The sequence below is a fragment of the Cynocephalus volans genome, chromosome 4 (assembly GCF_027409185.1).
Source record: "Cynocephalus volans isolate mCynVol1 chromosome 4, mCynVol1.pri, whole genome shotgun sequence".
NCBI classification, from domain to species: Eukaryota; Metazoa; Chordata; class Mammalia; order Dermoptera; family Cynocephalidae; genus Cynocephalus; species Cynocephalus volans.
The window spans coordinates 107879078-107906762 of NC_084463.1; the positions used below are offsets into that span (position 1 = coordinate 107879078).

The window sequence follows — 27685 nt, forward strand, 5'->3', positions numbered from 1 at the left end:
GTCCAGCCTATAACAGTGCTACATTTCTTTTCTTCTGCCTTCCACACCTTTCCCCAGAGGCAGCCAGCCCATGGCTCTCCCCCAGAGCACCAATGTCCAGATTTACTTTCCCTTAAATTTCCTAGATTTAGACTTCAACGTGTTACGGGGTTATTCTTCCCGGAATGGGGGTGAAGAGGTGGTAGGAAGACTTGGAGGATGAGTAAGAGTTCACTGGTTTACACAGGGGAGAAACATTCTAGGCAGAGGGACCTACATAAGAAAAAAATACCACAGTGTTAAATTTCATGGGGGTGTTTGGGGACAATTAGATGTGGCTCTTCTGAAGGATGAATGTCAGGGGTGATAAGAGTTGAAATAAGAAAAGTTGGCTGAGGTCACATTGTAAAGAGCTTTCATTTTGGCAAAAAATCAGCCAACGCTTTATCTAAAGAGACAAAGATGGGGAATTAGAGGCTGCTCCAATCTCTCCTACAGGAAACAATGTAATTACTCGTAAAAGGCTGGAAGATTTGAGGATGATGTTAAAGCAAATGTCTATTAGGTGGGGGCAGGGAGCAGACATGGTGAATAAAAGTTAAAGGGGAAAAGGCTGTGGAAAAAGAAGAGAGAGAGAGAGAGAGGGAAAAAAAAGGAACAAGAGGAGCTATCATTTATATCTAAATGGCGAATTCTACTATCCCAGATGAGATTCTGTTGAGTTGGCTTCTGCCTCCTCAAAAAGGCATGGTCTCCTCCTACAGACTTTCTTGGAGTTGGCTAGCACCTCTCAGTAAAGTAGAGGGCACTGGGAGCAAAGAAGACTCCAGAAATCAGAGGGTCAGTTAATATGGAGGCACAGTAGCAAAAAGAGCCACCAGTGATGAAGGCAGCAAAGACTTCTAAGAGGAATTGGAGACCCAGATGAGATCAGACTCAGTGGGCTAGTTGGGCTGAGTGTTGGTGTGTCTAGTCTTGATGGGTCATTTTCGTAAAATCAGCTCAGATCTGGGCTTACAGGTCAAAGACTAGTGACCTGGATCCAACCACAATGAGGAAATAATGGTAGATATCAAAGGGCTTAAGTTTCCCCTCTCAGGATACTGCGGCAGGAAAGCAGAAGGATCAGACACTTGCAGAGGAGAAAAGGTAGGTCACCGTGTTTGGCCACTGTCCTCACTAGTGAGCTTACAGCAGTGGCCAAGGCCAGAGGGTAGATGTAAGAATGACAACAGAGCAAAGTGAATGATTTTATCCCAACTGCAGGCTAAGGAGCAGCAAGCCATTTTTTTTTTATTCTCACCAAAACAGCAACCATTGAGTAGGGACAGCTTGAATAAAGATGGCTGGCCACTTTGACTGGTGTCAGTCAAAGCTGTGACTATCTCCAAAGTGAGTCTGTTGTGTCTTTATGAAACCTCCGGTCACAAGAACATGAGGGTTTCCACTCTGGGTCTGCCCCATGGCTCCTCAATCCTAACAGGTTAGGGGTACCAGTTGGGGGATTTTCTGCCTTTGTTTGGGATTGCAAAGAGTAAAGCTCTCCAACTAAGGCCAGGTATGACCAGTCAGAGCAGAGAGGCCAGGCTTGTCCCTGTGAAGAAGATGGTGACTGCAGCGAGAATGGTGTGGGCCTGAATCAGTGGCAGGCAGAGAGGGAGGTCCTGCCAGGGCTGGCCCAAGCTCTTTGGAGCCCACCCCAGCGGGATGGGGCAACAGCAGCCCTGGAAGCAGCCAGAGGGCTTATGCTACAACTGAGGCCTCCTTAGACTTCATTAGAATTGCATGTGTATTTCATTGTAAAAAATCATGTAAGCATGCTATAGAAAACCAAGGAAAAGATTACGCACAACACCACCACCCAAAAGTTAATTGTGAAACATATGGAGTTTTCTTCCACCGGACCTTATCCATCTAAATTCACAGTCTCAAAGTTAGGACTTCAGGCATTCATGGAAAAAAGTTAACTGGAGCACCTTTAATATAAGATTTTGTTGAAAAATGCCAGGCATGGAAAATTTTAGAGAGAGCATTCTCCCTTGGAGAAAGAACCCAGGTCAGGCAGAAATTTTCATAAGGATTTAGGAGGGGAGGACAGCTGAAGTTCAACTAGTTTAGAGAATAGTTCAAAGAAGGTTCTCAGAAATAGGAGGAGTTGTTTTTAAGGATAAAGAGCTACTGTTTGGGATTTTACCAAGGGAGTAGGGAAGGACAGTTAGGGGCTAGGGTCATTTGAAAGAGGTGTGGGAAGGAATATCTACTGGGGACAAGGACATTTGAGGGCCACCAGTGGAAAATTCTCAGTCTATTGGTGTCTCTTGCAGGGACCAAAGGCAAACCCAGGTTTTGACTCCTGGACAGAGCTCTTTCCACATCCCATCGATGCCCCAACCTTCCCCACTTTTGGTAGGTGATTGAGAAAAAACCATGGGGAGTCCTGGGCTCACCCACGGAAGGAGAGGTTGAGATAAGTAGAGGCTTGGATAGCAAAGGCAAAATTGGAAGATTTTACCACTTTGCTCTAGAGATATAATTTATCTTCAACTGGACCATGTCTGCAGGAGTTGAGTCTTATGTATTTCTGTCCTGCAGCCATATGAAGGGAATCCTGACATTAGTGATTAAGGAAACTCTAGGACTTCTTTGCAAAGGAGTTTCATCTCCTAATGGCTTGGCTCTAGAAGCATCACTGTATCAATAGTTGTTGTTCCTCTTAATGAAATTCTTCTGAGCTCAATTATGAGATTTTTCAGCTGTCAGCGTGAGTGGCCAGGTCTTGTAGCCTAACATACCTCTCTGCCCAAGGGGAGGTGCAACCCTGGGTACTGGCTATTTGGAGATAGGGGTAGGTCAGTGTTCATTTTTCCTTGCTGTGCCTTTAAGAACTGCAAAAATCCAAAGGGAGTCTGGAGAAGGGGTGGGGTCTCCCAGTATAACTTCTGGGAAAAAGATCCTGGGAGTTATTGCCAAAAATTAAACTGAGATTCCAACTCTGAGAAGTTGGGAGTGGTTTGTGTTGGGTCAGGCCTCTGATTGGATCACAGAGTGTACCAGACAGGAGAAAAGCAAAAGCAAAGAGGAAACAGCTGGGGGAAGGGAAGGTGGGGTGGAGAGCCCTTCCCACCCCCACCTCAATATACACACTCCCAGGCCTGGAAGCAGTGTACAGCCACTAGCCTGGGGGTGGTCCACGTGTGCCAAGGGTGAGAGCAAATGATCCTGGACCCAGGTTGCTCTCTGCACCAAGTCAGCCTGCAAGGCCTCCAGGGACCAATTTGCCGACAGCTGGACTTGATCACCAGCTTGCAAACTGAGATCATGCATTGGGTGGAATAACAAGCAGACTGTGCAAGACACTGTTTTTAAAGGATTTGCCACAGCAGTGGATAGAAAGCAGGAGATCACCATCTAAACCCTTGAGTCTTCTTCGAGAACTACAACATAAGAGAGTCCACCCCTAGGTGGTTTACAGGATGATGGTGGCCTTTCGCCGAGCTTCTGTTTTGCTGGTTCTGTTCCTCGAAGCTTTTCTGCCCCCACCACAGTGTGCCCAGGACCCAGCTATGGTGCATTACATATACCAGCGCTTTCACGTCTTGGAGGTAGGTGGCATCTGTGCACAGGGATCATGCCTCTCAGGAGTCACCCATATTTTACCCATGCTTTGCTAACTACTAGGATGCATTTTTCCCAGATAGTAAATGATAAACACGTTGCCAAAGTCACTTAAAAATGTTCATAGTCGAGCAGTGTAGAGCACCAGCTCTGGAGTCCAGTCTGCACCACTCCTAGACCTTTAACACAGCTGCACTCTGTGCTCTGATCTGGCAGTTTTTCTTACCTGTAAAATGGGGACAATAATACAAGTTACATTGTAAGGCTGTTCTGAAGATTTAATAAATTAGTCCATATTTAAAACATTGTCTGGCATGATAGTAAGTGTCCAAAATGTTAATATTCAATAATTCATTTTTTTAAATATGAAAATTTTAAATTTTGATTACTTTTTCTTCATGTTTTACTGTATCATGATAACAGATTTTAGCTTTTCTTTTTTTCTTTTTATAATAAACCATTAAATTAGTGTAAAAAATCATGATATACATGTACTAAGAAGCTATGTCTTAGCTTCTTTTGCTGAACAGGAATTGGATTTAGAAACGTTAAACAGATTTCAGCAATGTTAAATAGAGAGAAAGCATTTGGGCTGCCCCTCATTAAACTAAAACCCAGCATTTTTGCAGCAAGAACGTGCCCCCAAGGACAAATGTAACCCTCCGCCCTAGCCTTGCCACACCCCGGCATTGACAGTGACTATTTCATACTTAATGCTGTGATTTTGTACGTTAAATTGATTATTTATTTTATTCCAAAGACACTCTTATCTCTAATATTTACTTTTTTTATTTTCCTGAAAAATCTTCAAGTTCAAATTACTTGGTCATCTAGTTACAGTCAGGGTGAAATAAGTCCACAGAGCAGGCTGAACGTAGTTCCCAATGTTGTCCAGCCCACAGACTAAGGGCTGGAGGCAGTGGGTGAGATGTTCCCAGGCCGGTGGTCTCTTGCCACTTCTTCACCGGCTCCCTCCCCAGACACCTCCTTCCCCAGTCTAACCTTCTTAAAAGTGCCAGCATTATGCTCAGCTATGTTCTCTCTACGTTTAGCACGGACTTGCCCTTGGATTAGAGCCAGCCAAATCCCTGCAAATTGTCCTTCAATACCTTAAGAGTTCATTTGCAGACAAGGGTATAAAGTACAGACTAATACTATCCTAGCTGTGAATGTGGATTTGAAAAAGATAGGGATTTGATCTGTATGGATCTTGCCAACTTAGTCCTGACCTGGAAGTGAATGAAACGAAATCCCAAGTGGCAGTTACTGTTGGTCAATGCAGACAATAAAGTGATACAGTTTCTACACTGAGGGCTAAGAAAAAAGAGGATAAGGATTTAGGGAATTTTCTCTGTCTCTCTTTCCCTTAAAATGAACAGTCTTAATGTGTTGCTGTTTGGGGTATAAATTTTGACATGTGTGGAGAGCGTTTTGGTAAACTGCCAAATGAGCTTTAAGTATATATACTCTTTGACTCAGCAATCCCATTTCCATTCATTTATTCTTTCAAGGAACAAATATTTATTGAGTACTACTACGTGCTGGGCCCTGTGCCAGGTGCTGGGGATGGAGCGTACTTCCGGAAATCTATCCTAAGAAAATAACCAAATGAGTACATGAGGATGTAAATACAAAGATTTTTTTTTACCCAGCATTGCTGGAATGACAAAAAATGTAAAACTATATAAAATGCCCATCAAAAAGAGTCTAATAGAATAAGTAATGGGATATCAGTTGAATGGAATGCCATATCTTATTAAAATTATGGTATAGGTATAAATTGAGCTTGTAATATGTTCACAATGTGTCATCAAGTTAAAAATATGATTCAAAATATACATATAGTAAAATCACATATATGTACGATTAAATGCATGGAAAAAATTTTCAGTTGACACACTAAAGTATCAATGGTATTTTTGAATTCAGGAATTATGAGTGATTTTTATTTTTCTCCTTTTTGATTATTTGTATTTTTCTAATCTTTTCTATGAATGATAGGTATTTACATTACTTGTGTAATTTAAATAACTAGCAATAATTTGGGTATTTGTTTTCTGACTGAAGCAAGGGCTGGAAAAATGTACCCAAGCAACGAGGGCATACATTCAGGACTTCCGAGAGTTCTCAAAAAACATATCGGTTATGCTGGGAAGATGTCAGACCTACACGAATGAGTATAAGAATGCAGTAAATAACCTGGCACTGAGAGTCGAACGTGCCCAGCGGGAGATTGACTACCTAGAATACCTTCGAGAAGCAGACGTGTGCCTAGAATCAGAGGACAAGACACTGGCAGAAAAGCTACTTCAAGAAGCTGAAGAAGAGAAAAAGATCCAAACTCTGCTGAATGCAAGTAAGAGAATTGCATCTTTTACTACACCTTCTAGGGACTGTCACGCTCAGAAAGATGCAGTATCTGCATAGTTAGGGTGTCTGATGGAGTAATGGGAGTAAGAACTGGATGTGCACTTTTGTAAGCATATTCTTAGAGAGAAACCTGTGCAGGGAACAGTTGTCCCAAGGAAAATCCATTCTCAGAAAGCAGCTTTTCCTTTCACAGGGAGTTCTTAGACACCCCATGAAAGGTCAGGGCTACAGAGTTAGAAGTCAGCCCAGGGAGGCCACCCTCTGATAGATCTTGGTTTGGTGGAGGTGTGTGGTCACAGTCTTTCCCAGGGAAAGTGGCAGGTTGGTGAATTCTACATCCAGTACCCAAGGAGTAGAGAGCAGCTACAAATGTGTCAAGCAACGGTCTGAAATTGGAAATGTCAGCAGCCAACTCAAGACTGGGAACAGCAGTGAATTATTACTGAGTATGCTGTCTGGGATGGTGATGTCCAGGGGATTGTCTCCAATCTTGTCTCCAGTCTCCAGTCTTCCATCAGACTCACTTCCAGGCCATTAAGAATGGTGTTTAGGGGCTCAAATTATAATAGAAAAGTTATCAGGTAATAAACACACAAATAAGAAGGAAAATTTCCATGCATGAGTCCATTTCATTAAAACAACAAGGGAGACAAATCTCTTACCTCAAAGTCTATATTCTGGGATGTTTTAATTGCAAATAAGAACTTTATTTATATGCTAATTATGCCTGCCCTGAATTCAAGAAACTTCATCAGAGAAACAACACATAAGCTGAGTGCCATCATTGTGCGAAGGGTTTCACATATCTTAATGTAATCCTTATAAGAACTCCATGGTCATTATTAGAAACAGGGTCTTTCTAAATGAGGTGACACTTGATCTGAGTTTTGAACAAAGCAGTTAGAGAGGAAAGAGCAGAGAGCGCTTCAAGTAAGGACACAACATATCAAAGTCAGGAGGGCATGTAGCACCCTGACATGTGGATCTGCAAATAAGGCTGAGTGAAAGCTGTACAGGGCAGGTGAGTATAGGGAAAGAAGGCTGCAGTGTTCAGCAGGACCCAGATAATGAAAGACCTTACATGCTAAACTAAGGAGGTTGAAGTTGACTGGAGAAAGTATAGAGAACCGTTGAATGATTTTAAGCAGGGTCAGGATATGAAGGATGAGGGCAAGACTAGAGAGAGAAGACCAGTCAGGGTAATACTAAGTAATTTTGGCAACAAGTGGTGGTGATGGGATAGGGAGGAGCAGACAGATTAGAGAGCCATTGGGAGTTGGAGTCCACATGGTTTGGTGTCTGATAATTAAAAGTAAAGAATGAGTAAAAGGGATGAGTCTAGGATGCTTCCCATGTTTTGGGCTTAGGTCATTGAATGGTTGACATGAAATATGTTGAGATAAGAAATCCAGGAGGAGTTTGGGAGAACTTATTACTCGACTATTATTTTTTCAGAGCGCTTATAACTTTGAGATCTTCTAGTTGGCATATTTGCTCACTGCTTGTCTTTTACCTCCTCATCAGTAACGTCAGCTCTATGAGAGCTTGGACCTTCCATCTTATGTTCAATGCTATGTCCCCAGTGCCTAGAATAGAGTCTGTGTTCAATAAATAATTGTCAGTGAATGAATAAATGAACAAAGAAATGGATGGATGAATTGTCAGTGAAGGCAGAGGATCTAGTTAGGCTTTGATAGAAAAGATACCCCTGAGTCAGAAGAAAGAGAAGAGGTTGCCTTATGTATAATAGGAAGCAGTTGATCAAGTTGGTCAAGTGATCAATCCTTTTTGGTGCTAACATTGTCCTGAGAGGGAGTAGCTGAGGGTGAGCATGGGATGAGGGAAGGAAAGGGAGAAGAGGGTAAAGATAGGCCGTCAGAAGATGAACAAGGGCTGCCTAAAAAGCTGATGGGGAGCATTGGGTGCTCATGTGCCTGAACTTTCACGGCAGAGGTCAGGCAGGACCCCAAGCCTGAATGGTATTGTTGGATGGGATCCCTGAGCTGCTCCTGGTCCCTGGACACTCTCAGCCCTTCAGGCCTTGAGGTTACTCCTTTCCACTCCAGCTAGAGCTCAGCAGAGGTTCTGAGACTGGACTTGATGCTTTTTTTTAACTCCCATCCAGACTCTGAAGACCTGAAATATTCCCTTTCCCAGCTCAGTGCTGAATGACAACTTCTCTCTCAACCTCTCAGAGATTGCTGCTTTCGTGCCTGTTGCCTCTGGAGCTCTCGTTTGAAGATTTTTTTGGTTCATGATTCAGCCAACACTTATTGCCCCACTATCGAATGGGCCTGTGCTACACGGTAGGGATAGAGCCGTGGGTAGGATGCCTCTGCATCGTGCACTGGCTTTCTTACTGCTTCTCTTGCCTCCTGTCTGCTGTCATGTAGACCTTCCACAACACAACATGGATCATATTACTCCTCTGTGTAGAACGTTTTGTTTTTGTTCACCATCAATTGTCAACAACAAAATATCCATTCAAATCTCCTAGCCTTTTACACAGGGAAGGCCCTTCATAAAGTGGTTCAGCTGATCTCCATGCATCTCCTTCTTTTCCTATAACTTACTTACAAATAGTTGCAATTGAAAATATATTTTCTACTACCCCTCTATGACTCAAAAATGCTGTGAATTCTCTGTGAGGACCTCTGGGGGTGGGGGTGAGGAACCTGCCAGGCAGATTGGCCGTCAGTATTCCTGGAGCACCTCATTCAGTCCTCCAAAGGAGCATCTCATATACTCAACCACACGTATTTGTGTATTTGACTCCTCAACAAGGCCGTGAACATATTGACATCTTCATTTCCGTATTCACAGCGGCTAGGTCTGGTCCTCCCATGAAGAAGTCCATAGAAATTGTTTATGAAAAAGATCCTGATGGCAGAGGCCCGGCAGAGCTTAGTTTAGGGAAAGAACACCTGTAGACAGTCACAATCAAGTAATCAGTCCTGCCCTGACCTATTATTTTCAGAGGTTTCTGTCCAAGGATAGATTTTGGAAGGCTAATTTATTCCCCTTCTATGTGCTATTTTGTATTTTACATATTGTAAAGTATGGTTTTTTGTTTGGTTGGTTGGTTGGGTTTTTTTGCCATTTCTGCTGGCAATTATGCCCCTATCAGTTTTCTAATGCTATACAATAAATCACCACAGATTTAGCAGCTGAAAACAATGCACATTTATTATCTCAGAGTTTCAGTTGCATGGTTTAGCTGGGTCCTCTGCTTGTAGTTGTAGGTCTAAGGCCCTCAGCTTCTAGAGGCCTCCGCTCTCCACAGGGAGTTCACAATATGCTATTGCTCCTTCAAGGAGAGTGCTTCTCTTCAGGAAGTACCTAGTCCCTCTTTTAAGAGTTTTCATCTGATTAAATCAGGCCCACCCACTATACTCTCCTTCTGATTAACTCAAGTTCAGCTGATTTGGAACCTTACTTTTATCTACAAAATCCCTTCACCTTTCTCTTATAATGTAACACAATCCCAGAGTGCTGGTCACATCATAAGCACAGGTGCTGCCCACACTCAAGGGGAGGAGATTCTATAAGGCATGTACACAAGGGATGGAATTCTTGGCCCATTTTAGAATTCTGCCTACTACAGTGCCTTAGTCTGCTGAGCCCAGCTGGTGCTACTAAATACCTGTACCCACCTTCTTCCTGGAATACTCCGATTTTCTCATCTTCTAACTTTAGCCTACAGAGACTATGCCAGTTACAGAACTTCCACTTAAATCCTAAAAACTCAAGTGGGCACCCTTGTGAGGGCAAACATCTTGGGATTATGGGCTAGGGGGAGGGGTTGCCAAGGGTCAGATCACAAGGTTTCATTCATACCTACATGCTGTCTAGAGAGTTTCTTTGGAAAAACTCTAGGGAGTAGATAATGCAATTTCTTTGGAAAATTCAACCTTGAGTCCCTGGAGACTTACAGGAAATTCTATTATTAGTCTAAATGGTTCTCATTTATTCTAGGAATACTCTCATCCAACTCAGTGCCAGGTACTGGGGATAATAAATGAGATAGCGTTGCTCTATAATTAAGCCATTTCCTATAGAGCTATTCTCAAATCTTCAGCCTTTATTTAGAGATGATCCCCACATGATGTTCACATAAGGGCCTCAATCCCAGGGATGTTTTGGGGTTAGGTAAAATTCTTAGAATCTTGACTCTTCCCCTCTTTCCCTCCCTCTCTCTTTCTCTTCTTCTCTCTTTCATGGGCATACAAAATTTAGAATGCAAGTGAGTGAAAGTTACTTGAATGCAATCTAACTTATATTTTAAAATTATTTCAAGTCTTTGGTACAACTGTACTACTAAAATAAAATTCTGCATTCCACTTGACAATTTCTGGCAAAGCACATTTGCCTCAGACATCCAGATTGAGAAGGTATCAAACTGACACTCTTTGGAAGATTCCGTGGGCTGCATTCTTGCGTGGATAAGAGTATTAACTTCTTTTTAGCTTGTAAATAGCTTGTGGAGAAAAATTCTCAAGGCAGTCAAAACAAGGCTTTATAGCAGATTTTATTTTATTTCCTGCTTTAGTCCGGCTGCTTTTATTGCAAGGGTGCACGCAAGTTACCTCAAGTAACCTTCACCCTGCTGAATTAGATAACTCGTAGCTTTTGTTAGATCATGTTTCAAAGAAGAAAGTCTGTTGCTGCATATTTAAATAGCTCTGGGATCCATTCAGGTAGTGTGAATGTGCATGCTCCATATTTAAAGCTATTAAAAACAAAACAAAACAACTATACAAACGAAAAACCCACTGGAAACCAAATAAAAAATATCTGTCATCCAGCTCCCAAAGTCCATGAGTTTGTGATGAGTAGAACAAAATATTAAGAGAAGTATAATTTGCAAGGATTGAAGGCATATATGCAGGTGTAAATACAGGAAAGCATGAGAGTGCTTGTGTGCGTGTGTGTGCGCATACCCAGAAGTTGCAGCATTTACGGTGCCAGCAACACTGGAGGTATGTGTACAGCACAGCTCATCCTGTGCTTTCCGCTAGAGAGTCCATGCCCATGGATCACTGTGCTGGGTCCAGAAAAGCCTATGTACACAGCACTTCTTTTGTTTATCCAGCCGAAAGCATGTTATCTGAGAGGTTACCTCCACTCCCATCACTACAGATATTAACAGGTCCTAAAGTCATATAGCAGGTAGCTTTTGGCTCCAGGTATGAACATTCATTCATTCTCTCTATAACTAATTCGCTCGTTCATTTATTCAACAGATGTCTAGCTGAATTCCAAATATATGTTGGCATTGTGCCAGGCATTAGAGATGGAACGTTGGATAGGATAACATCCTGTCCTCAAAAAGCTTACAGACAAGTGGAGAAGGTATCTAGACAAACCCCGGAAAATAGCCCAGAGTGATGACTGCTCTGATGGAGGGATATAGAGGGTGTCCCAGAAGCACAAGGGGCAGGCAGTAAGTAGCTAGGGTCAGGGTTGCCATGGAGATGGGGAACTATGTCATCTGGAAAGAAACTCTCAGGCTGAGTTTTAATCGTGGAAAAGAGCTAATTAAAAGGAGTCTAAAGTAAAGGGCATTTCATGCAAATAGAACAGTGTGCAGTGGCACACAGGCATCATCAGCTCAGTGTGCTGTGAAGCAAATTGTTCAATAGAGCTCAAGTGGAGGAGGAAGTGTTGGAGTGGACATAAAAGAACCAGGCAAGAGCTAAGCTCCTCTGCACTAAGCTAGTTCACACTTGCAAGCTATGGGGAATGACAATAATATGAATAATGGCAGGTAATATTTATTGAGTGCTTATCACCTACCAGGTAATCTTTAAGCATTTTACATGTTATTGGACTGTATCATGTAATGCTCACAACAACCCTATGAGATAGATGTATTAGAACAATCTCCCTTTTTATAGATGAGGAAACCAAGACACTAAGAGGATAAATAGTTTGTCCAAGGCCACACAGCCAATAGATAGCAGAGCTGAAATTCAAACCAAGGCAGGCTGGCTCCTATACATGGGGACCTCTTCCATCATGCTGTTCTGTTGAATAGTGGTAAGTGTGAGAGTGTCAGGGCTCAGATGGAGGCTTTACAAAGGTCATGCTGGCCATAGGGTACAGAATGGACTGGTGGTAGGGGAGGTTGAAAGGACACAGGAGGGAAAGATTGAACCAGTGAAGCCATCTCCAGGGCTGTCACAGAGACACACGAGGTAAGAGCTCTCTGTTCTGGAAGTGGAGACCTGGGTTCAGAAGCTCTAGCTGTTTCTGTTCTCCTGTGGGTCACAGTATGAAGACCATGTCAGTTTTCTTGGTTGTGATTTGATGATGATTCCTACTCACAACCAGATTGGTTTAAGTCATTTTTAAAGCACTGGCCAACACAAAAAATGATTACATTATGTATTGTTGAATATACTAGTTATCCTGCCTTGAGCATCACATATTGCACACAGGTATTGATATTCAATTTTATACCTGACAGATATGTACAATCAATTATGTCTTAAAACAAACAAACAAACAAAACATCAATAACAAAAAATAAAGTCCTGGCCAAGAAGGGTCAATGTTCTTCCCCCACCCCCTTATTTTTTAGTTCCCTGCCTTTTCTTTGATGACTTTGAAACAATAAAACTCCTCTGCTTCCCCAGCCCCACAATTGGTCAGTTAACAGAATAGTTCTTCACACAGTTTCCTGTGCTAGAAATCTCAGGAGCATCCTTTTGGCCTGCATCTGATGAGTCACCATATCCAGTAGATTCTTCCTTCCAAATATCTCTCAAATGTATCCTTTCCACCTGCACTGCTCTCTCAGCATCTCTAGCCTTGATTAAGAGCCTCCTAACTGAACTTCCTGCCTCCCATCTCTCCCTGTCCCAGTGCTTCTTCCTATTTTGCTGCCAGAGGAATCTTGCTAGAGTTGCCACATCTTTGCTTTATTGCCTTTGATGGCAACTGCAACCTACAGGGTAAAGCAAACCCCATGAAAAAACATATAAAGAAAGCCCTTTACAACCTGATCCCAACCTAGCTTTCTTTAAACAGTTTGTTTTGTTTTTCTCTATGAAATTGATACCTGCTGTACTTGTCCATTTCTATTACTTATAACAAAATTCCTGGAACTGGGTGATTTGTAAAGGAAACAAAATTTATTGCCTACAGTTTCAGGGGCTAGGAAGTTGAAAGTCCAGGGAGCACATCTGGTGAGTCCTCTTTGGTGGTGGCTTTACAGCAATGCAGGGGTCTCACATGGCAGAAAATGGTGAAACACAGAGAGTGAGAGACGCCCCTGACCACCATTATTAATCCATTCACTAGGCATGGTCCTACAATCTAATTACCTCTTCAAGACTCCACCTTCAATTACCATAATAGGACGTCCCACCCTTTTTACACTGTCACAATGGGGACTAAGTTTTGCAGAGACATTCAACCCAAGGCATCTGCTAATTAAATAAAAACTATGAATATTGTATGCACTATATTTATTGTACTTACTTTCATTGTAAAAGTAGATAAGAAGCCAACAACTGAATACAGTGATTTTAACATTTCTCAGCTCATGTTGTGCCATTACTGTCTGTCCTCATCCACATGATGCTCTGTGCTGTCCATTTGACCTGCTATTCTGAAAACATAAAATATACTTCCTGCATGCCTGCATTACTCAAGCTGTGTTCCCCCAGCCTATCACAGTGCCTGGAACAGAGTAGGAAATCAATAGTTTCCGACCTGGAGGAGGATTTATTAGAAAGGGAGGTAAGGATTATATTAAGCCCTTTTGTCTGTTATCTTATCCAGTGCCAAGGACAACCCAGCTAGGCAGATTCTATTACAACTTCTTTTCAGATGAAGAAACTGTGGCTCAGAGAGTTTCACGCAGCCCCATCTTCCCCCCACATTCCTGCTACATCCAGGGGTACCCACATCCCCCAGACACATCAGATTCATCTCTGGCTCCATGTCTACTCTCAATCCCCCCACCCCCACCTCATATCAGTAATCTGTTGCCACAATGTTGGCACAGTAATGCCACATAACAAACCACTCCAAAACTTAGTGGGTTAAAACAACAGCCATTTATTATTTCTCAGGAGTCTACAAGGCGACTGGGCAGTTCTGCTGATCTGGGCCAGGCTCAGCCCACTCCTGCATCTGCAGTCAGTGGCATGTTGCCTAGGGATAGCTGGGTGAGGACAGCCTCAGTGACCTGGCTTTCCTCCACGTGATCTCTGATCCTCCAGGAGGCTGAGCTGGGCTCATTCTCATGATGGAGGCAGATGTCTGAGAGAACACAGAAGCACACGAGGCCCCCAGGCATGTAGCCTGATCACTTTTACCACATTCTTTTTGGCCAAACCAGGTTCCAAGTCTGGCTCCAGAGCCCACTCTTCCACTATAACCTGTAATTGCATCCATATAAGGCTTTTGGTCTTGATGCAGTTTTTAAGCATGCAAATGTCTTTATATGAAAGCAGTAAATTGGGTGTTGGTGTGATTGACGGTTTTGAAGAGGCAAGACCAAAGAACCAGTGAGAAGGCTGATGCAAAGTTCAGGTTCAGACAAGCAGGCCCTAGACCATCACACTTTGAGAAAGAATGAAAAGAATAGGATGAAGTGAGATTTATTTCACAGGAAGAATCCATGGGAAAACGTTAGAATCACTCTGTGTTTTCTAACCAGGTATATTAGAGAACAGCAGCACCACAGCTAGTAATTGAGGACATTTCCATCCTTTTCAGTTTGGCAAGAATATTACAGAACATAAAAACACTATGCAGAAAAACAAAAACCAGCTCAGTCTCTAAATGAGAAATAAATAAAAATAAGAAGTTCATAATTATAACCTTGGAATGCTTAAGATGTTGTGACAGTCAGATTATTGTCACAAAGTGGAGGCTGTTTCATCAGAAATTCCCCAGAGGACTGCCCATTCCACGCTCTACTTCGCACAAGTGTTAACCAGCCTGGATGCTCTAGGATAGCAGTTCTCAAACTTTCAGCCCCAAGAACCCTTTACAGTCTTAAAAATTATTCAGATTTGAGCATCACATATTGCACACAGTTATTGTTATTCAGCTCTGTACCCCAGATATGTACAATCAACTACGTTACAATAAAAAATATTTTTTAGTGAAATTAAAAAGAAATTTTAAAAAATTGTTCAGGCAAGAGGTTTCCTGAAAAATTATTTGAGGAAAGAGGTTTTGTTGAGGTTGGTTATATCTATCAATATTTACCATATTCACAATTAAAACAGAGAAATTGTAATATGCACCAGATGCTATTTCAAGACAGGACATGCAGAAGTGAATAAAACAGATAAGACAGAGCCCCTGCTCTGATGGAGCTCATGTCCTGCTGAGGGGAATCAAATAAGAAATACGTTAACAGTTAAATGTATATGTCAGATGGAACATAATAAGGATTATGGCGAAAAATGAACTAAGGTAAGGGTGTATAGGGCACTGGCCTCTTCAAAAGGAGGCATTGGAAGGAAGTTGTCTGTGTTGGGCTCCAGCCGTAGGGACCCCGTGTGGAAGCAGGCTGGACTCACACTCATACCTTTTGCATCTTCCCAGTTTCCAGACTCTTCCCTGAGGGTCTCAACTCGATGTTGTTGGGCAACATACAGACGTGCAAGTTAAAATCCATTCATCACGTCTATTTTCTCTCTCATTGTCTGTTGCTGATTACCAGTGAAGCTATCAGGGCTTGACACTGGGTGTCATGGAATACTCTGAATTTAGGGCTGGAGACCTAGAAAAACCTTTGATATGGATTTACAGACTAAAGGATTCTGTGTGATTCACCCAAACTAATATATCGACCACTTATTGTATGCCAGGCCCTGTTGAAGCCCTAAACCTGGATTCATAGCCCTTCTGCAATGCCAAATCACTCTATGGTTCACTGAGTACCATTTCATACAAACTGGCATTTGTGTTTTCCTGCCGACCTTCCACTGAAGCACTCAAATAGTGAAATAGCACCTGCTAACCTGTTTGATTTCAAAGTGGCATAGTACGAGTTGGGATAGCAAGTCTGGACACTGACAAATACTGCATTATCTGAGTCTAATTGGTTGCTGAGTTTGGAGAGTGAGCAATAAGAGTTTGAATAGTGAGGGAGGTATACACTGTGTTCCCAGCACTGAGGATAAAGAGACAAATAAGACACAGACCTAAAGTGCCTGCAAGGAAACAGTGAATAAGCAATTCCAATTCAGCATCATAACTGCCCTGGAAGAGGGCTGCACAGAAAGCTTTGAGCACATAAGAATGAGCAGCTAACTGCTTTGCAGAAGTCAGAGAATTTTCTTTTGAAGGATGAGTAGGTGTATCCCAAGTTAGCAAAGGCCGGCTAAGAAAAAGAATGGGCAAAGTCTAAAACTTGTCAGAGGCCGTGGCAAGTTTGGTAACTGGCGACCAAAGTCCAATGTGGTGGGGAAGTTATAAGAAAGGAAGTTAGATTAAGGGCCTTACACACCATGCTGAGATATCTGCAACTTACTCCGTCAGCGAAAAGCAAATGGCCCTAATTTCTAGAATTAAGTCCGTGCTAACAATTTTATTGTAATAAAATAGCATGAGATTTTATAAATGACTACTAGTCTGAGAGTCATTATCTTTGTTATCCCAGTGCCTTACTTCCTACCTGTCACTTGCTAGGTATTGACAAATGTTCATTAACGTGAATACAATTCAAGTGGTTGAAAACAGTCAACTTTTATAGCAGAATTTCAAGAAGGAGTCAAAATGCTCATGGTTCCTGGAATTCTCTTCTCTTTAATGAATTCATCACTTTTCCCAAGCAAACCTACTTTTCCTTTTCTGTTGCTGTCTCATGCCTCCTATCACCCCATCCTTGACTCTGACTTGCTATCACCTGGCTCCCTCAATCTGACTAGTTACTAAGACCTGACCACTCTTTTTCTGTGTCTTGAATCCATGGCCATATTTCCAGGCCCTTCACCCTTTGGGTATCTCTCATCTGGACTACACTTACAAACATGGCTACAGAGGAACAAGTCTCACCAGGTCTGGAGAGTGTTGCTATTAAATAAGTGGAAAAGTATTAAAAAGATCCAAATGAGTGATATTTGTGTATGAATTCACTGTGAGGCCTTGGGTCAAATTCTATCCTAATTGCTTGTCTTCAATTCTGCCTGTGGGGGAAACCACAGATTTTCGTTTCCTGGCTTGCAGGGGGAAACTTGCATGTCTGCATGTCCTTGTCTCCATTAAATAATTTGCATCTTGGCTGGACTCAAAGATTTTAAATTTATTTCTGATCCTTCCTCACACCTTTTCTCCTGCTAATTACCTCTTCTCAAGATAAGCACAGCAGGAAGTTTAAATTTACCCCTTTATTCCAACACTGGAAATATATTCTCCCCAAATTCCAAAAGAAGAGGAATTTATAAAGCACATAGAATACCAACCCTGAAGAAAGTGTAGAGAACATCCATCCTAAACCCATTGTTTTACAGCTAGGAAAACTGAGGATGGATTGAGAAAGAGACCTTTAGGGGAACACATAGAGAGGCAGAGACCACGTTCAGACCACTCAGGTCTCTGATTCCCAGTCTGAGGTTGCACCTTCAAAGAAAGGAACAGAGGCAACAGAAGGGAGGACATGGAGAAAATTCTGGTTTTTTTCTTCCCACAACTGTGTTTCCCTGATCAAAACCACATATCAATACTCTCTCATTCTGTTATTTCTCTAAGGGTTCTGCATTAGAAAGGAGTAGGAGAAATAATATTTGTTTTAGTCTCTGCTGTATTTTAAATGAACATTTTCTTATAAGTGAGACATTAATGGTTTTCCTCCCAGGCAAGAGGGATGGGCAGGCTGGTGGCTTCCTTGTCAAGGGTGATATTCCCATCACCCTGTAATCAGATCCCAGGGAACCCGCTGTCCACCACACCCATACACCCACTGCCGTGCCCCTGGGGCTGGCTCTCTGCTCAGACTGAGCTCAGAGAACCCCATCCCTACCACTTTATTGCTGTGCGACCTTTCCAAGTAACTTATACAAATCTTACTTTTTTCTCATTTGGAAAATGGGGATTAAAATATCTACTATTTAAACTTATTGTAAGAATTATGTGTTTCACATTGTAAACATATACCAAAACATCACATTGTACCCCCAAATATATACAAGTATTATTTGTTAATTAAAAATAGAATTTATAAAAAAAAAAATTTTTTTAAGTTACATGAGTTAATGTAAATAAAGTACCTAGTGTAGTATCAAGAATATTATATGTTTATGTCAGATATTTATTAGTTTCTTCAGCCTTTGTGTTTGTTCCTTAATAGGGAATAGTTTCTGGGCTTCCCTAATGGCCCATGGACTCCCCTTTCCCCCCTAAAAATCCTCTATGATCACTTACAGGCTTAAACCCTCACTCATTCATCCTCTGTGATCAGCATACAATCTGAGGAGAGCAGACGCTTCACATGAGACAGATTCAGCTTATGAAACTGAAAAGGTCTCCTGGGCTGAGGCAGAGATGGGGCCCTTGTAAACAGGGCAGCCCATCCACACCTTCCATGCCACAGCCCATAGCTCCCAATATCTCAGAGTGGCAGGGGGGCCTTCTGTTAGCTGCTCCTGCAATATAGAAGATTCCCAGCTGGCCCAGGCTTCTCTGCCTTTCCCAGTGCTTTGGCTTCCTGTAATCCAGGACAATGTTGAGAAAGAGACCACAAGAAACCAATCCCTCAGGCTGGCAAAGCATATCAGAGGGGTACATGGTGGCCGCTAATGGCTGAGAGACTTGTTTGCCCCCATTCCGGCTCTGGCCACAGTGTGGGCCAGGCAAAGCCTGGTACCTCTGGGAGCAGCCAGTGGTGACATGATCCCTGAAAGGACTGACCTTCTGAAAGTCGAATCTTCCCAGCTAAGGTTGCTCCCCACCATGCGTTCCCTTCATGAGAACCTTGAATCAGACTTTTTAATGAAATAATGGATTTGAAAGTATCTCAAAAGCTTTAAAGTACCTTACAAATGATTATTTACTTAAGATGGGTCTGCGGTCAGAACTCCGGATGTGCCGTGCTATTTAGACTGTAGAAAAATATCTGCTTAAATGAAGCTGTTTTCTTCATTCATTCAACAAATATTTACTTAACCCCGGAGGCGGTGCATTAGGATACAGCACTAAACATGAAGACAAAGGAGTGGAGTCTAGTGGGGTAGATGGACAATGAGCTAGTAAATAAAACAGATAAAATAGTTGATTGTGATAAGTGATCTAAAGGAAATAAGAAAAGTGCTATAATAAATGATTTTAGAGTGAGCATGTTTATCAGCACCACACTCTCCCAATGAGCATGTTTAGATAAAGTAGCCACAGGAAGCCTCTTAAGGAGATGATATTGAAACTGAGGCTTGAAGGATGAGTAGGGGTCACTGTGGGAAGGTCAAGACAAGCACTCCAGGGAGAAGACTGCAAATGCAAGAGCTCTGAGGCAGAAACCGGCTCGGCATGCTCAGAGCACATGAAGAAAGCCAGTGCCATCACAACACAGTGCGCAAGGGAGGAAGGGTAGAGGATAAAATCCCAGAGACAGGCTGGGACCATGTTATGTAGGTTTTTTCTCAGGGTAAAGGGTTAGGATTTTATTCCAAGTTTGACAGAAGAAAGAGTTTAGCCAGATCAGTCACATAATTTACATTTTTAAACAGATGACTTACTTCTTTGTGGAGAGCATAAGAGAGAGTAAAATCAGGGAGGCAAATTAGAGACTATGTAGTCGTCTAGACAACAAGTAATGATTCGTGGATTGCCGGGGACAAGGAGGTGGAAGAAAGTGAGATCTATATTTGAGCATTTTAATGTAAGTATAACATAATTTAAACATAGGTTTTACTATGAGGACTTGCTAATGGTAGGGGACAGAAGGAAGGAAATCAAGGATAACTTCTAGGTAAGAAACTTGGTTGATGGTTCTTGCCTGAAATGGAGAAGTAGGGAGGAGAGTTTTAGGATAAAAATGAGTTTTGCTTTGGACAGGTTAAGTTTGAAGATATCCAAGTAGGGACATTGAGTAGGCAGTTGGATAAATGAGTTTGGAATTAAGTAGATATCCACACAGGGGCTGAAGATACAAATTTGAAAGTCATCATTATTTAGAATGTACATGGGATTCAGAGCCATGAGACAGAGTGAGGTGACTTAGAAAGTTATTGTGGATAGAGAAAATAAGAGTCCTGAGGACAGATTACCTAAAGGCAGAAAACGAGAAGGAACCAGCAATGAATGCCAAGAAAAAAAAAATCCAGAAAGGTGGGAGGACAAACATGAGGAGGGATGTCTCAGAATCAAAAGAAGAAAGAGTTGCAAGGGGAGGTAGTGATCAAATAAACAAATTCTGCTGAGAGGCCAATTAAGATGACTGAGAAGACTGAGAACTGATCCTCAGATTTGGCAATATGGAGGTTGTTGGGGACCTTGACAGGAGCTGATTCACTGGAGTGGGTGGGGGAGCTCAGACCAGTGGAGAAGGGAAGCCTGATTAGAGTGGGTTAGGGGATAATTGGAGGTGAGGAAACTCCTCTTTTAAGGAGTTTTATTACAAAATGGAATGGAGAAATGGGGCCATGATGAAAGGTTTTTCCAGGATGAATGATCTGACAGCCTGTTTGTTTACTGATGGGAATGAGCTAGTAGGGCAGGAGAGGGGAGATTGTCTCAGGTGATAAATTCTTGGGTGAGTAAGAGGGAACAAGATCCATCACAAAAGTAAAGGGAGTAGGAGGAAGACAGAATATGGGTTCAGGTGCAGTTGGTTGGTGGATTTGGTGGCTGGAAAATTCATTCATTTATTCAGCAAATACTGAACTACTATGTGCTAGATGCTATGCTACAGGCAAGACATGCAGCAATGAATGAAACAGATAAGACAAAGCTTATGCCTTCATGGAGTCTACATTCTTTTGAGAAGAGTCAAGCAATGCATGTATTAATAGACAAATTCATAATATGTCAGATAGAAGATAATAAGCACTATGGAGAAAAATGAACTAGGGTAAGGGGGTTACAGAGTGCTGGAGAAGAACCATTGCCTTGGTTAGAAAAGGCCTTAATGATCAGGAAACTTTGAGAATAGACCTAAAGGCAGCGATGGAGGAAGCCATGTAGAAATCTGGGGGAAGACATTTCCAAGCAGAGGGAACAAAAAGTGCCAAGTCCCTGTGGCAGGAGTGTGCTTGGCACAATCGGAGGGATAGCAGAAGCCAACGTGGACACAGGTGGGGAGTTGTAGGAGACAAGGCCGGAGAGGCGGCGGGAGAACAGCTTACCCATAGCTCTGGCGTGAAGATTTGAGCTTTACTCTGAGTGAGATGTGAAGCTACGGGAGGGCTTTGAGCAGACATGTGACATGATCTGACTTACATTTTAAAAGGATCCCTTTGGCTGCTGTGTGGATTGGACCATGGGAGGCAAGGAGGGAAGTGTGAACCCACGTAGGAGACAACTGCAGTGATCCAGGCAGGAGATGGTGTAGTTCTCCTCTGATAGCTTCTATTTTCTTTGTAAAACAAGAGGCAAGATCTTCACATGAAAGTGAGGAGGGTATGGCAGAGGCTTGAGGAGAGATGAGAAGGTATGACAGTCATGTGGAAGGCATGGTAGGATTGCTGCCCAAGCAGCTGCTATAATGAGCAGTTCGCTAATATGCCTACTTGTCTCAGAATCTGCGGGACCCATCTGGCTATGCACCTCTCTTCCTGGTGTCCAGTCTTTCTTCCTTCACCCTGTTTCCTGTCCTCTGACTCGAGCTGGCCTCCAATTGCCCTTGAGAACCCAAGCATTTATGAAGAAGACTATGACAACCTGCTGGTACATCCAGCTTCTTATACCAAAGCCTGCAGTAAGAATTTGAAGGGTGCTCTCAGAATGCTCAGTTCTCCTCTAGAGACTGCTCTATATCTGATTATTCGTTCTCCCACCTTGCACCCAGCAGTCAGTGAGGGAGGCCCACAGAATTCCCATGCTCTTATTTAAGACTACTCTTTCCTACCCCTGATGCAGACCTCAGCAGGATTTGAGGGAGACCCGGAGGGTTCCGCATGCTCCTAGCAAGGCCTCCACTCCCTGCCTCCATGACTCTGCTCATCGCACAACAGTCAGCCTAACAGGACAGTCCTAACAAGAAGCCCAAATTAGAACTGATGACCCTTTTTTCCTGAAATGACTAGTAGGGCTGATTTCATCTTGACCCATATTCCCCTTTAACTTGATCACCATGAGAATTCCAAGACTCTATAAAATGATGGAAAGAGATAGTGAAGTAACTAGAGACGTGTGCCTAGTTAAAGGAGAATTTTTTCTTTAGTGAGGAAGGAGAAATGAAAGATAATAGAAAGGGGATCATTCATGAAGGAAGTCCTGAAGAAGCCAGGAAAGTATGAGATCAGAGCACAAGTGAATATATTAGTCATGGACAGAAGTGACACAGCTTCTTCTAAGAAGTGTGGGAGGGAGCAACTGAAGAAAAGTTTGTACGTGAGGGTCAGGAAGTAGAGGGAGTTCCTGTCTAATGGTATTTATTTTTCCAAAGGAGTTAATCTGCTGTTAGTGAAGACTGATGGGGTAGTGGGGAGGGGCAGATATAAGATAGCTGCTATGCGGAAGTTGGGGGCTAGTCCTGGAGAGCAGTGTGGTATTAGGGCTCAGCTGAGGTTGGAGACCCCTTATGTGTAGTGACGACAGTACGCACTGTTGTGAGATTTTCTCCACTGACACTCAACCCTCCAGGGCAGAGGCAGATGTTTGAACTGATCCAGGACCAGGGACTTATGTCAAGTGGATATTATGGAATAACTTGGGGTCGAGCGGGTGTTGGTAAGAGAGCTGTTACAGTGGTCTAGGCTGGATAGGAAAGGAAGTGAAGTCAAGAGAGGGCTTATGGCCTGGGATAAAGGAGAGGCCAAGGGACCAGAGGGCATGAGGAAGTGGAAGCACAGAGGAGACGAGAACAAAGGAATGGGGCAAGGAAGGATAACATACGGTTGCAGAGGGCGGGATATTGGAGTTTTAGATTTCTGATATGGAACAGTTCTAGGGGCAGGGGATCCAGAGTATGGCCACCAGAGGGTGTTGCTGAAGCGATCTGAAAGTAAGTTTCTATGAAGGTGAGGAGGTGGAAGTGCTCCATGCATGTGGGGTAGTGTGCTGGAGAGTAGACCATGATTTAGACCAGGAGGAGTTGACGGCATGAGATAGAAAGCATGAGATACAATAGCATAAGATACAAAGAAGGAAGAATTTTTGCATGAAGGTGGAAGAATAATAGTCTGAAGTGGCAGTGAAGAGGTAGAAAAATGTAAACCCCTTCCTTTTACTTCATCTGCCCACTTGGTTTAGACCCTTTATCATCCCGTTTGGATTGTAGAAATAATCTCCTACTTGGTTTCCCTGATTTTGGTCTTTCTTTCATGTGTCCATCATATACAAGACTGCTAGCTTAACCTTTATGAACAGCCTTGACAGCCTTTAACTCCTGCTCAAAAACTTCAGTGGTTCCCTACCTGCCTAGAGAATAAAATCCAAATTCCTTAGCCCCACCCTCAAAGTTCCAGGCGTAGTACTGGCTTCAATCTACTACTTTGTTTTATGTATCTAGTTTGAGGCAATATCAAGTATTTAGCTTGTATTGGTTTCAACTCTACAGTACTTTACCTAATCTTGGAGGGCTTTCCAGAAAGTGGTTTTGTAACTGGAATGCTCTTCCCACTCCTCTCTGAATGTTCAACTTCATGCATCCTTCTAGGGCCAGTTCAAATGCAGATTCTTCTCTGCCTCGTGACATCTCTCTTCTCTGTCCTTTTTTTGTAAAAAGTCCACTTGAAGTCCTACATTGTAGCTAGTCATGTGCCTAATAAGAAAGAATCATGCCTAATTTATCATTGCACCCCAGCTCACAACACTTAGCCCAGTATCTTGCCCTCTGTAGGTATCCAACATCTGCTGACTAAATGCACTCACACATCCATGAATGGAGGAGTGGAGCTCTTATAATGTAGTAATGTTAAGGATCAGAATCCTTCATTAGAGGATGATCTCAAGGTTCAGGGTTGATACTATATTTTTTATCCTCAATACTTAGCACTGTTCTGGGAGCATTATAAGCTAAGTACACAGTAGATACCCAGTAAAATCTGGGTAAATGGAATTGAATTAGGTGGCTTCACAGCTAAGTCATTCTCACCGTGTCAATCCCAAGTGCTCTAAAGAGTAAACAGCATCCCTGACATGGCAAATAGCTGTTTATATCCTGAAGTAAATAAAATGCTGACTCTTAGAACTGGTAGCAACCCTTTTAACAGAGAGCTATTCATTTATTTATTCTTTGATTTACTGAATCATATCATAAGTTGTGATTGATGTGTGTGTAGTAAATTAATTCCAGACACAATGGGAAAAAAGCAATCTGTGAGAATAAGGAAGTAAAAGAATAAGCTCGGTTTATTGCTGGGATTGAAATACGCTTTATCTCAAGAAAATGAAATGCATTCCTATGTCCTATTTTGGCTATAGGATTTTCTAAGGTAAACTTTTTTTTTAAGGAGCATCATTTCACAGTAGAATTGAGAATATTCTCTAACACTATTGTATTAGTCCGTTTTGTGTTGCTTATAACTAAATACACAGAACTGGGTAATTATAAAGAAAAATGAAATTTATTGCTTACAGTTTCTAAGGCTGGGAAGTCCAAAGTCCATCTGATGGTGGTGACAGTGACCCAGGGATCTCACATTGCAAGATGGTGGAAGCAGAGAGAGCAAGAGAGAAAGACAGTCTCTACTCTTCTTTTAAAGCCCTCAGGGGCCGGCCCGTGGCTCGCTCGGGAGAGTGCGGTGCTGATAACACCAAGGCCCCGGGTTCGGATCCCATATATGGATGGCCGGTTCGCTCACTGGCTGAGCGTGGTGCTCACAACACCAAGTCAAGGGTTAAGATCCCCTTACCGGTCATCTTTTAAAAAAAAATAATAATAATTAAAAAAATAAAAATAAAAAAAATAAAGCCCTCAGAACCATGCCCCTGACCACCATTTTAAATCAATTCTTTATGGCATGGTCCTACAATCCAGTCACCTCTTCAAGGCTCCACCTTTCAATTACCATAATAGGATCTCCCACTCTTTTAACAGTCACAGTGGGGGCTAAGTTTCTAATACATAAAACTTGGGGGACACAATTCAAGTTTCAGGGAATTTTGGGGAAACATAATTCAATCCACTACAACTATACAATTGAAAGGAAGCAGGATTTACCAGGCATGATGAGTCTTCCAGAAAGCAGATATTTCATGTTTATAAAGTAGCCTCTCTTTTTTCTCCTGTTTGGCCAGGCTGTGACAACATGCTGATGGGCATAAAGTCTCTGAAAATAGTGAAGAAGACTATGGACACAGATGGCTCTTGGATGAAAGATGCTACCAGTAACTCTCCAAAGGTGTATTTCTTAATTGGATCCAGAAACAACACTGTTTGGGAATTTGCTAACATGCAGGCATTCATGGAGGATAGCACCAAGACAGTTCCCCGGAAGCTCATCCTAACACTTTCCTGGCAGGGAACTGGCCAGGTGATCTACAAAGGTTTTCTATTTTTTCACAACCAAGGGACTTCTAATGAGATCATCAAATATAATCTGCAGAAGAGGACTGTGGAAGATCGAATGCTGCTCCCAGGAGGGGCAGGCCGAGCACTGGTCTACCAGCACTCCCCATCCACTTACATTGACCTGGCTGTAGATGAGCATGGGCTCTGGGCCATTCACTCAGGGCCAGGCATCCATGGCCATTTGGTTCTCACGAAAATTGAGCCTAGCACACTGGGAGTGGAGCATTCCTGGGACACTCCATGCAGAAGCCAGGATGCTGAAGCCTCATTCCTTTTGTGTGGGGTTCTTTATGTGGTCTACAGTTCTGGTGGCCAGGGCCCTCATCGTATCACCTGCGTCTATGATCCTCGGAGAACTATCAGGGAGGAGGACCTGCCCAACTTATTCTTCCCCAGGCGACCAAGAAGTCACTCCATGATCCATTACAACCCCAGAGATAAGCAGCTCTATGCCTGGAATGAAGGAAACCAGATCATTTACAAACTCCAGACAAAGAGAAAGCTGCCTGTGGAGTAATGCATTACAGCTGGGAGGCACAGCACCGTGGCACTGGCAGCTGCTCTCTAGGACACTGAGGCCACAGCCCTTTCACAATACAATATCCCTCTAATCACACACACAGGAATAGCATCTAGAAGTGAGAATACACATGCATCCTTTCCCAGATGTCACTGGTATCTTCCCAGAGCTTAGATGAGAGTCTATCATTAGGAAATTTTCAACAATGTCCATTACTTATCCAAACCTCTTTGCTCTTACGGCTTACCACATTCTGATCCAGCTTCCAGATGTCTCTTCTACTGCTCTCCAGCATTTACTCTAACTCTGCCCTCTTCTCCCCAACACTTAGAATTGTATGCCATCCTCTAATATTGGCTTTTCCCTCCTCTGGCCTTTGCTAAAGCTTCTCCCTCTTTCTTAAATGCCTATTGATATTATTACATTTTTCACTGCCCAGTTAAAGTACTATTTCTTATTGATGTTTAATCTCTATTTACTCTAGCCCTGCCCATCCACCAAGCTAGGTGGATGTAATAATAGAATAAAAACATTAACATATGAATACCACTTTCCAGTTACAAAGTGTTTGCTCATCATTTAATTCTCATCTCACTCTTGCAAGATATGCACAAGTCTTTACAATTGCCGTTCTAGAGATGAGGAGAGTTTATTTAGGTGAGTCATTCAAAGTAATACAACTACAAAGTGAAAGACAGAAAATACTACAAATTCCATAGTATTTCCATTGCCCAAGGAAGCATCAAATATGTCTGTTTGCCCAGCCTTTTATAACCAATGTGTTCACCATTTCAGCCTAAAAATAATAGTCTGTTCCTTTAGCAAGTTTTCATGTCTGAACGAGACCTTCCTACAGGCCTTTCAAAAGCTGCTTTCTTCAGAACACCAGTCTAAGGGTGAGGATCCCACCTCTAGGTTCATCTTATCTTACTGTCCTCTGCTTCCCTCTTGCTTTAAATACAATAAAAGTGACACTAAGCAAATAACCTCATCAGGTTATATTTGCCTAGATACCTTCAGCATAAATCTTTCAGGGAGTTCTTCCTGTGCTGGGTTTACTGTAATCAATCCCCAACACAATGAGGCCCTTGGTAAATATTCTGGAATCTGGATGGAAGCCAGCTAGCAGGCAAGTGACTCTGCTGCAGCAGGCGTGCCATGTGGCACAGAAGGCAGCGTGCCTCTCGAGAGGGGCTTCTTCAAAGTGTTTCCTATGAATTTGCTCAATTCAGCTGAGTTCAGGTCACAAGTGCAGGCTGTGGTGCCAGTGTGTGTCACGTGCTGAGGCCTCTGTCTCTCCAGGTTGATCACATGAGAGGGTTTGCTTGTTGTGCTTGCAGCTGTTTTCTCGTCTTTGCCAAGCACAGGCTGGGACCATAGGCAGTAAGAAGAGATTTTTTTTTTTTTTTTTTTCTCACAGCATTAGAGTAGATCTTCAGCAGAATGGAATTACTCAACCCACAGACACAGCTTAATTACCACAGTTCTAACAGAATGGTACAGAGAGCCCAAATCTTTGTGGAATGAGGCAGGTGTGAATAATAAAACATGGTGATATGACCCAC

The 27685-nt window shown here is 42.6% G+C and overlaps 1 protein-coding gene across 1 annotated transcript; it reads left to right on the forward strand.

Annotated features, from left to right (window-relative positions):
* Positions 1-3452: 3452 nt before the first annotated feature.
* OLFML1 (olfactomedin like 1) lies at positions 3453-26561 on the forward strand. The gene is made up of 3 exons (XM_063095689.1): positions 3453-3581; positions 5662-5950; positions 25327-26561. The coding sequence occupies exons 1-3, from the start codon at positions 3453-3455 to the stop codon at positions 26115-26117; spliced, it is 1209 nt and encodes a 402-aa protein (XP_062951759.1). The 3' UTR covers positions 26118-26561.
* Positions 26562-27685: the final 1124 nt, after the last annotated feature.